Below are 11,655 nucleotides of genomic sequence, written 5' to 3' on the forward strand. Positions count from 1 at the left end.
TAGCTGAGGTACTGCAGCTGAAGAGAATCAAATAGAGTGCAAAAAAGCAGCATCCGCACACTCAAATCTGTGCAAAAAAAGTTGTTTATTGCGAGCTTTCGGTCACTTCAAGCTCATCAGACCATGTAAACAACAGCTGTATGACGAGTTTGTATGACGCAGTTTGGCGAGACTGAAAAGACGCGCTATGCATTTTTGGGAAGTTGAGTATGAAAAGTATCCTCATGCCGCATACTCAGAAATGTTGCCGAATCTAGTATACATCTGGGCATTTCTTGCATACACAAATTTCACATACTGTACTATGTAGTGTGAACGCACTACATACTCAAATCTACGTCATACATAGTACACCGCCCATTACTTTGGACCTAAGACGTTACGGTCCTTACTATACAGCTCTTGCCACAGTGCCTATTGTCAATATATATATGTTACGGTACATGTGGGAATACGGTACATGTGGGAAAACTAGGGTTAGGGTTAGGTGCTAGGGTGACTTGGTACATGCTGGCATGTCTAACCTTAACCCTAACCCTACCCCTACCCCTAACTCTAACCTTAACCCTAGCACCCTAGCACCTAACCCTAGTTTTCCCACATGTACCGTATTCCCACATGTACCGTAACATATATATATATATATATATATATATATATTGACACTAAAGGAGGATTTATTGTAATAAGAGGAAATATAAATCGACTTAAAAGCCTCCATGTCTGTATTTGTTCTCTCTTGTCTAGTATTTATTTTCTTTTTTCTCTTCTTCCACTCAAAACATGTTTCTAAATGTAGCCTCAAAGTACCTCCTATCCTCTTCTCTCCCTTTCTCATGCTTCCTGAAGCCTTTATCTCGTTCTTCTTTTTTTCCCTGTCACTATCTCTCTTTCCTTGTCTCACTTTATCGCTCTCCGAAGAGTGCTTTTCTGATGTACACCAGCTGGTTCATAGGGAGTTTCACTGCCACACCCAAGAGAGGTGCCATCCAAATCCATAAACGATGGCTTATTACATGGCAGAGTTGCAGGCTGGCTCTCTTCATTTACTGTGCGAGGCCCCATTCTCTCGTAATGAATTTTGGGACTATGGAGGACACAATGGAGATAGATTCCTTGATGTACAAACGTGGTTTATTCTATCTAAAACATGCAGTGAGCTCCAGGCAGAAGTACATTGGAATACTGACTTTCAACAGTATATGCTGAACTTTCTTAGCACTGCTGTCCAATTTCTTAATACTGACTGTGAAATTCCACAGTTACCACTGAGATACCTGTTTGGTGATTCATATTGTAAATTGAATGATTTACAAGACCCTTTTTACCAGATCACATTGTCAGAGGCACCTTTGGCATGAACTTTATGGACTGTGCATGACCATGTGGTGACACTGTATGTGAGTAGACAAAGACAGCAAAACAGACTCATCCGACTGACATGTTGAAGAGACCAAAATACATTTTCAATAAATGTAAATGTTTGATATAATTAAGAAATGTTACAAAGTATTTTGATATATCAAAGAGATTTTAATAAGTTGCACATAAAAAATCTCACGTTGAAAATAGACATTTTAAACTTATTTGGACCATCTGCATACTTAAAACTCACTGCACATTTTGGCTTGTATAGTTCTTTGTAAAAAATGCATAAAATGATACAGACATGAGGTATGTTAATACAGACATGAGGTAGCTATGTTAATAAACAGATTGTTTGATGATATTGGATATTTCTGTACTGTTATAAGAATTTCAACAACAACAACAACAACAACAACACAGTCAATAATATATGTATGATGTGCATTGTGAAATGTCTGTTCTTCTCAGGATGTGTACAGGTATGTATGTAAATTACAGATATATTATTATATATTATTCATACTTGTGTACTTCATTAAGATGATGTGACTTTGCACAATACAACATTGTAGTTCGACTAAATGACATGAGACAATGAAAGTTATTTAAATTGTTAAACTGTACAGCATTTTACTCTCACTTACAGTAGTTTGATATACTTTATTTTTTATTTTTTTAAGTGAATTGAAATACAAGAGTCATATTTAACACTAGAAGTACTGGGCCGTCATTACTAACAAAAGAGACGGCCATTTATTGACATTCGTGTAAGAGTGTAATAATTAAATCAGATTACCATGCATGCAATTACCCTGCACAAAATAATGCACTGGTTGTGTTTAGTCAGGACTTGTGTAAATAATTGTGTATTTTAAAGAGCGTACATATTGAATATAACATATGGACGGACATATATTAGCCCCCCCTCCCAAATTTCGTTGTATGGTACCTGTACTATATCAATGACAATAAAGACCATTCATTCATTCATTCATTCATATTTGTGTAACTGTACAAACTGTAAAAAAATAAAAAATAAAAGAACTGCGTCAAATGTGAGGTGCCAATGCTTGATAACAAGTAAAACAGAACACAAATCTGAATAATAATGACATGAATTGAAACATGTTTGCCTCTGGCCCTTCCTATAAGCGGACTACACGTTGTGCATACGCCCCCCCGGCCGCTAGGGGCCCCGAGTGAACAATGAGTGAATTGAGTCCAATGGGGGCCCCGAAATATTTTGCTAAGGGTCCCTAAATACGTTTATCCGGCTCTGGATATACTAATCTAGGGGAGTTGTTTATAGGGGACCTGTATAAACCTGCCTGTTGTTCCTGATCATCAGGAAATATGGTAATCACAAATACAGCATGTGAATTTCAGCATGGCCCAGTTCTCACCTATGAATTATGCAACGCGAAATGGATAGGATGATGGATAGTATCATGACTTTTGTGTCAGACTTAACCCAATGGCGAAAGGAACTATGGATGTTCAGTATATAAAGATCTATTTTCCATCCCAAGTACCAGTTATTGTAGCCATGTATATTGTAATAATGCAATATTAGGGTTGGAGGTTATTTAAATTAGTCTTTATTACACAGCAACATATTTACCTCATTCTCAGAACTCTGTCCTTGAAGACTGAGAGAAGAAGAAGAATTCAAACTCTCATAGGAAAAGAGAAACAACCACTGAACAACCACAGTCTCAGAAAAATGCTCTTCCTGTCAACTGAGTAAATCTCACTGGCACGTCTCAGTAGTGATTCCCTCCCATTATTACATCAGACTGCCATTATTAAGGATCATATACTGTATGCTATGTCCTAACAAAGCTGCCTCAATAGCCCTATGTATGTCACTCTGTAAAACTTATCAGAGAATTAGCTAGGGACTGCCAGTACTTGCAAGTGTGCTTGAGAGACACATGGCAGGCTACAGAGGCACTTAGTGATAACAGACCCTGTTATCAACTTGCTATTGAAGAGCCATTTATAATATAAGCTAGTGCATCAAAATAACTCCTTGTGATGGTAGCAGATTTAATAAATAAATAAATAAATACATAGGTACATAAGTAGAAGTTTACTCATCAATGTTCAATATTTTGGCCGATCAATATCCTTTCCAATCCCCTTTTCAAGACACATAAATTAGAACTGTAATGCTAGAAATAGATTGTGGTATTGATGTTAATGTTAGTTGATACAAATAATATTAACTGATTGCTAATTGAATGAGTTCATAACATCCAGTAGCCTACACAATACTGTCTGGCACATGGTCCACTGTAACGGCATGTTTCACACAATGACAATGGTTGGCAAGGAAATGGGGCATGCACACATGCAGCTGTGGCGATTTTCCACAAGAGCCTGCATCCCAAATTTGGTCAGTGGTGTAGACACTCCAGTTAGGATCCCCTAAGGGCACTGAGTGTCTACATCACTGACCAAATGTGGATCATGAACAGTGATCAGAGTGAACAGTTTGGGACTGCAAATAAATAGCTGACGGAAATACTTTGGTTTAGTTTCAATGCACACCCAGGAAATCACCTAGATCTCACAGGCACATTGTTTACCTAATAACTACAGGGAAGTAGAGATATCTCTACTAGAGATAACAGCAAAGGATTATTCCCTCAAATGCATAACACAAAACTACCAGTTGGTGCAAGAGCAAATTATAGTTTCTATATAACTGCCTCCACAAATAAAATAAATAATGAATAATATTACCGTCCTGTTTCAGCTCTAATTGTTGTAGCAATTGTTCTATACAAGTGGTGATAACCTAGCTCCAAATGGCATGTAATGTAACTTCTTTTAATTAATCACTTATAAAGAAGAGGATAATTATTATGGAATTATCTTGTACTGTGTAATTGCCCCAAAACAATAGTCCATAAATGACTTATGACTAATAGAAAACCCGGAGGGATGAGTTGGTGAAATTCCCTGTAGAGAAAAAAAACCTGTGTGCCGTTGTGTGTTGTGCTATTTGGAGGGCATTGTTGAGTGGAGATGAGCCAAGACAGGCCAGCTTTGTGAGAGCTGTGAGACGTGTTAGTGTCGTCTCTTTGATAGCCACCGTGGCATGCAGCCGGCCAGAGATAAAGAACCTTTTCAGCCATACAACAGTGTCACTGTTATTCACCATATTCCTGATTACGATAATTACAAAACATTTTATACATCTATTAAAGTATAGCATTATATGTTTGCATAAATGGTTCATGATGAATGTATAAATATCTATACCAAGGAGCTATACAAAATGTTGATTGTAGGTCTATGTTGTTAAGCAGAGGTGTATGGAATGCCTATCAAGGACAGTGAACGGAGGGAGATAAGCAGAGACATGTACGTTTTCCCTTAAATGGATTCTAACAGCTAAAGGTCCTGAAACTGCCCCCCCCTTGGCACTTTTTCAGTATTGGGACAAAATTGGAGTTGTCATGCTACCCCTCCTGCCTCCTAATTTGGCTTCCCGTCCACCTTTATAAAGCTCAGACAGCAGTCAGCCAGTCAGCCAGTCACCAGGAACAAGCTCTCCACTCTGTGTCTTCTGTCTCAGCTGATTCTCTTTCTGTCAGTGAACCTCCACCCGCAACCATGGGTGACCTTATGATGGCAGAGTTTGGGAAGGCTGCTGCCTTTCTAAGGAAGTCAGACAAGGAGCGCCTTGAAGCACAGACCAGGGCTTTTGACATCAAGACTCAGTGCTTTGTTGTTGATGAGAAAGTGGAGTATGTCAAGGGGCAGATACAAAGCAAGGATGGGGGTAAAGTGACAGTGAAGAAGGAAGACGGGACTATTGTGACTGTCAAGGATGCAGACGTCCACCCCCAGAACCCGCCTAAATACGACAAAATCGAAGACATGGCCATGTTCACCTTCCTACATGAGCCAGCTGTGCTGTTTAACCTCAAAGAGCGTTATGCTGCGTGGATGATCTATACCTACTCTGGGCTCTTCTGTGTGACAGTGAACCCCTACAAGTGGCTCCCTGTCTATGACTCAGAGGTGGTGGCTGCCTACAGGGGCAAGAAGAGGACGGAGGCCCCCCCTCATATCTTTTCCATCTCTGATAATGCCTACCAGTACATGCTTACTGATAGGGAGAATCAGTCTGTTCTTATCACCGGAGAATCCGGTGCTGGAAAGACTGTCAACACCAAGAGAGTTATCCAATATTTAGCCAGCATTGCGGCAGTTCCTGGGGCTAAGAGGGATCCAAGCAAGGGTACCCTAGAGGATCAAATCATCCAGGCTAACCCTGCACTGGAGGCTTTCGGTAATGCCAAAACATTGAGAAATGATAATTCTTCACGTTTCGGCAAATTCATTCGTATTCATTTCGGACAAAGTGGCAAATTGTCCTCTGCTGACATAGAGACTTATCTGCTTGAGAAGTCACGTTGCACCTTTCAGCTGAAATCGGAGCGAAACTACCATATCTTCTTCCAGATCTTGTCCAACCAAAAGCCAGAGCTGTTGGACATGCTGTTGATCACCAACAATCCATATGACTATGCCTACATCTCCCAAGGAGAGGTGACAGTAGCATCCATCAATGATTCTGAGGAATTGATTGCCACTGACAGTGCTTTTGATGTGCTGGGCTTTACTGCAGAGGAGAAAATGGCGGTCTACAAATTGACAGGTGCCATAATGCACTATGGCAACATGAAGTTCAAGAACAAGCAACGGGAGGAGCAGGCAGAGCCTGACGGTACAGAGGCTGCTGACAAGTCAGCTTATCTAATGGGACTGAACTCTGCAGATCTTATTAAAGGATTGTGCCATCCGAGAGTCAAGGTTGGCAATGAGTATGTCACCAAAGGTCAGAGTGTCGATCAAGTCTACTACTCTCTTGGTGCACTGGCTAAGTCAGTGTATGAAAAGATGTTCAACTGGATGGTGGTGAGAATCAACCACTCCCTTGACACAAAGCAGCATCGCCAGCATTTTATAGGAGTGCTAGACATTGCTGGATTTGAGATCTTTGATTTTAACACCTTTGAGCAGCTCTGCATCAACTTCACGAATGAGAGACTGCAACAGTTTTTCAATCATCACATGTTTGTGCTTGAACAAGAAGAGTACAAAAAAGAGGGCATTGACTGGGAATTCATCGACTTTGGGATGGACTTGCAAGCTTGTATTGACCTAATTGAGAAGCCACTTGGGATCATGTCTATTCTCGAGGAAGAGTGTATGTTTCCCAAGGCCAGTGACCAGACCTTCAAGGCCAAGCTCTACGATAATCATTTGGGCAAGAACAGAATGTTTGAGAAGCCCCGTGCCACAAAGGGCAAGGCAGAAGCACATTTTGCTCTGGTCCACTATGCTGGAACTGTTGATTATAATATTACTAACTGGCTGGTGAAGAACAAAGACCCACTGAATGAAACAGTGGTTGGGCTTTACTCTAAAGCCTCCCTCAAGCTCCTGAGCCTGCTGTTCGCCAGCTCTGCAACAGAAGGGGCTGACAAAGGGGGTGGAAAAGGAGCCAAGAAGAAGGGGTCCTCTTTCCAGACGGTGTCTGCGCTTCACAGGGAAAACCTTAACAAGCTTATGAACACCCTGAAGACCACTCACCCCCATTTTGTCCGCTGTTTGATCCCAAATGAGACCAAGATTCCAGGGACCATGGACAACTGCCTTGTGATGCACCAGCTTCGCTGTAACGGTGTGCTGGAGGGTATTCGAATCTGCAGAAAGGGCTTTCCAAACAGAGTCCTTTATGGTGACTTCAAACAGAGATATAGAATCTTGAATGCATCTGCCATTCCTGAGGGCCAGTTTATTGATTGCAAGAAGAGTGCTGAAAAGTTACTGGGATCACTAGACATTGACCACACCCAGTACAGGTTTGGCACAACTAAGGTCTTCTTCAAAGCAGGCCTGTTAGGGACATTAGAGGAGATGCGAGATGAGCAACTCTCCCGCATCATTACCAGGATTCAGGCTAACTCCAGAGCCTTGCTCATGAGGGCGGAATACCAGAAGCTTGTGGAGCGCAGGGATGCTCTAATGGTCATACAGTGGAACCTTCGCTCCTTCTTGGGTGTTAAAAACTGGCCCTGGATGAAGATGTTCTTCAAGATCAAGCCACTGCTGAAGAGTGCTGAGTCTGAGAAGGAAATGGCAAACATGAAGGATGAGTTCGGCAAGCTCAAAGAAGCCTTGGAAAAATCTGAAGGGAGACGGAAAGAGCTTGAGGAGAAAATGGTGACTATTCTGCAAGAGAAGAATGACCTGCTTCTACGAGTACAGTCTGAGCAGGACACACTAACAGATTCTGAAGAGCGCTGTGAACAACTCATAAAGAGTAAGATTCAAATGGAAGCTAATGTGAAGGAGATGACAGAACGAATGGAGGATGAAGAAGAGATGAATGCTGACCTCACAGCCAAGAAACGCAAGCTTGAGGATGAATGCTCAGAGTTGAAGAAAGACATAGATGACCTAGAGCTGACATTAGCCAAGGTTGAGAAGGAAAAACATGCCACAGAGAACAAGGTGAAGAACCTCACTGAGGAGATGGCTTCCCAGGATGAAAACATCATGAAGTTGACCAAAGAGAAAAAGGCACTGCAGGAGGCTCAACAGCAGACTCTTGATGACCTTCAGAGTGAGGAAGACAAGGCCAACACATTGACCAAAGCTAAAGCTAAGCTTGAGCAACAGGTGGATGATCTTGAGGGCTCCCTGGAACAGGAAAAGAAAGCCAGAATGGAACTTGAACGCTCAAAGAGGAAGCTTGAGGGAGACGTGAAACTCACCCAAGAGAATGTGATGGATTTGGAGAATGACAGACAGCAGCTAGAAGAGAAACTCAAGAAGAAAGACTTTGAGATGAGCCAGATGAGTGGAAAGATTGAGGATGAGCAGGTGGTTGGTGTTCAGCTCCAGAAGAAGCTGAAGGAAAACCAAGCACGTATTGAGGAGCTGGAGGAGGAGCTGGACGCTGAGCGAGCAGCTAGAGCCAAAGTGGAGAAGCAGCGATCAGATCTCTCCCGAGAGCTAGAGGACATAAGTGAGCGTCTGGAGGAGGCAGGTGGAGCCACATCTTCCCAGGTGGAACTCAACAAGAAGCGGGAGGCTGAATTCCAGAAACTTCGTAGGGACCTGGAGGAATCGACACTCCAACATGAATCCACTGCTGCCTCCTTGCGGAAGAAGCATGCAGATAGTGTGGCTGAATTGGGCGAGCAGATTGACAACCTCCAGCGTGTCAAACAGAAGATGGAGAAAGAAAAGAGTGAGCTGAAACTGGAGTTGGATGACTTGTCCTCAAACATGGAGAGTGTGGTGAAGGCCAAGGCTAACATGGAAAAGATGTGCCGCTCAATGGAGGACAACATGAATGAGTATAAGATTAAATACGAGGAGGCCTCAAGGTCCCTAAATGACTTCTCCACACAGAGGGCTAAGCTGCTCACAGAAAATGGAGAGCTTGGACGTCAGATGGAAGAGAAGGAATGCCTGATTTCCCAACTCACCAGGGGGAAGAGTTCTTACACTCAACAGCTAGAGGACCTGCGCAGGCAGCTTGAGGAAGAGGTCAAGGCAAAGAATGCTCTTGCCCATGCTGTACAGTCTGCTCGCCATGACTGTGACTTGCTCAGAGAGCAGTTTGAGGAAGAGCAGGAGGCCAAGGTAGAGCTACAAAGGGCTCTTTCTAAGGCCAACACTGAAGTCTCTACATGGAGGACAAAGTATGAGACTGATGGAATCCAGAGAACGGAGGAGCTAGAGGAGGCTAAAAAGAAGTTGGTCCAAAGGCTGCAAGAAGCAGAGGAGGCAGTAGAGGCTGTGAATGCAAAGTGCTCCTCCCTTGAGAAGACCAAGCATCGCCTCCAAAATGAAATAGAGGACCTAATGTTGGATTTAGAGCGATCCAATGCAGCATCTGCAGTCTTGGACAAGAAGCAGAGAGCCTTTGACAAAGTCATGGCTGAGTGGAAGCAAAAGTATGAAGAGTCACAGTGTGAGCTCGAGGGCTCCCAGAAAGAAGCGCGGTCTCTGAGCACGGAGCTCTTCAAACTGAAGAATGCCTATGAGGAGGCCTTGGATCACCTGGAGACCACCAAGAGAGAGAACAAGAATCTACAAGAGGAGATCTCTGACCTCACCGACCAACTTGGTGAGGGGGGAAAGAGTGCCCATGAGCTGGAGAAGCTTCGGAAGCAACTGGAGCAAGAGAAGGCAGAGCTTCAGTCAGCACTGGAGGAGGCAGAGGGTTCACTGGAACACGAAGAGAGCAAGATCCTTCGCTCCCAGCTTGAATTTAACCAGGTAAAGGCGGACATTGAGCGCAAACTCGCTGAGAAGGATGAGGAAATGGAGCAGGCAAAGAGAAACTACCAGCGAATGGTGGAGTCATTGCAGACATCCCTCGAGTCTGAGACCAGGAGCCGCAATGAGGCCCTGAGAGTCAAGAAGAAGATGGAGGCTGACCTCAATGAGATGGAGATCCAGCTAAGCCAAGCCAACAGGCAGGCAGCTGATGCCCAAAAGCAGCTCAAGAGCATTCAGTCATATCTGAAGGACACCCAGCTGCAGCTGGATGATGCCACACATGGGAACGAGGACCTGAAGGAGAACACTGCTCTTATGGAACGCAGGAACAATCTGATCCAGGCTGAGCTGGAGGAATTGCGGGCTGTCCTCGAGCAGACGGAGCGTGGCCGCAAGCTGGCTGAACAGGAGCTTACTGACGCCTCAGAGCGCATGCAGCTTCTGCACTCCCAGAACACCAGCCTTATCAACCAGAAGAAGAAGCAGGATGCAGATCTTCTCCATCTGCAGACTGAAGTTGAGGAGGCCATACAGGAGAACCGCAATGCTGAAGAGAAGGCCAAAAAGGCCATCACTGATGCAGCTATGATGGCTGAGGAGCTGAAGAAGGAGCAGGACACCAGTGCTCACCTGGAGCGCATGAAGAAGAACATGGAACAGACCATCAAAGACCTGCAGCACCGACTGGATGAGGCTGAACAGATTGCCATGAAGGGTGGGAAGAAGCAGGTCCAGAAGATGGAGGGACGTATTAAGGAGCTAGAAAATGAGCTGGAGGCAGAGCAAAGGCAGAGCACTGAGTCCATTAAGGGGGTGCGTAAGTACGAGCGCCGCATCAAAGAGCTCACCTTTCAGACAGAGGAGGACCGTAAGAACATGGGCCGACTGCAGGACCTGGTGGACAAGCTGCAGCTGAAGGTCAAGTCCTACAAGCACTCTACCGAAGAGGCAGAAGAACAGGCAAACGTGAACATGGCTAAGTTACGTAAGCTGCAGCATGAGCTTGAGGAGGCTGAAGAGCGAGCAGACATCGCTGAGTCTCAGGTGAACAAGCTCCGGGCAAAGACCAGGGACGGGTCTGGCAAGAAGTGCCTGGATGATTGATAAGGCCACGCAAAACTGCAATATCACAGGTGTGTTGTCAGGAACATACATACTTTTTTTCTTCGCAATCGCATCATGTAGTATGACCCACACCCTAGACAATGATTTGTGTAATATGGGATACCTAATTTCAAATGTCCTCCTTAACAACCCTTTTGGATAATAGGAACTTATAGGCTGACATTTCCTTGCACAATATTTCAAATAGACTGAATGGGATAATCCAATGTGAGTTTCAAATACTGCAGCTACTGATAGCATGGTGTCCAATACATTTTCACATAATCACTGGTTTCTCAAAAACATTATTAAAGACAATGTACTAGTAAGTAATCGCTTTAATGCATCGCATTACTGACAACAGCCGATTAAGTGTGGATGCCATGTCTTTGTCAATAATTATTGTGTTCACTACAAAGCAGGAAAATGTATTAGTGGCTTAATGTTCCTAAAATATAAATGGGTCTAGGAAGTGCGTATGTGAAAAGTATGAGCGAAACTGCAGGGTATTTGTGATGTGATGATGATCTAAAGCCGAGAATAGGTTGGGAATTGTTCTGTGTTCAGAAAACTAAGGGTGTTCCCCTTAGTAGCTTTATACAGGTACAGGTCTGTGTTTAACTCCCTTGTTGTATGATCCTTTAGCTCAAAACATAAGCCTTTAATTTGAAATTATATTTTATTGACTTCTATTGAAATGTATCCATTGTCAATTTAATAAAACCAACTCATTTACATACAGTGCCCTGTGTAAGTAATGGGACAGTGAAACATTTGTTTTCTTCTGTTAGTTCCATACTCAATTGTTTGGATTAGAAATCAAACAATTACTATGAGGTTAAAGTATATATTCTCAGTTTTCAT

The 11,655-nt window shown here is 43.3% G+C and overlaps 1 protein-coding gene across 1 annotated transcript; it reads left to right on the forward strand.

Annotated features, from left to right (window-relative positions):
- Nucleotides 1-4,992: 4,992 nt before the first annotated feature.
- On the forward strand, nt 4,993-10,791 carry myh6 (myosin, heavy chain 6, cardiac muscle, alpha; the record flags this gene model as incomplete). Its single annotated transcript, XM_080526432.1, has 1 exon — nt 4,993-10,791. One exon carries the CDS (start codon nt 4,993-4,995, stop codon nt 10,789-10,791), a length of 5,799 nt encoding a protein of 1,932 aa, XP_080382558.1.
- Between the last annotated feature and the right edge of the window lie 864 nt (nt 10,792-11,655).

Source organism: Nansenia antarctica (genome assembly GCF_963989245.1).
Source record: "Nansenia antarctica genome assembly, chromosome: 3".
Lineage (NCBI taxonomy): Eukaryota > Metazoa > Chordata > Actinopteri > Argentiniformes > Microstomatidae > Nansenia > Nansenia antarctica.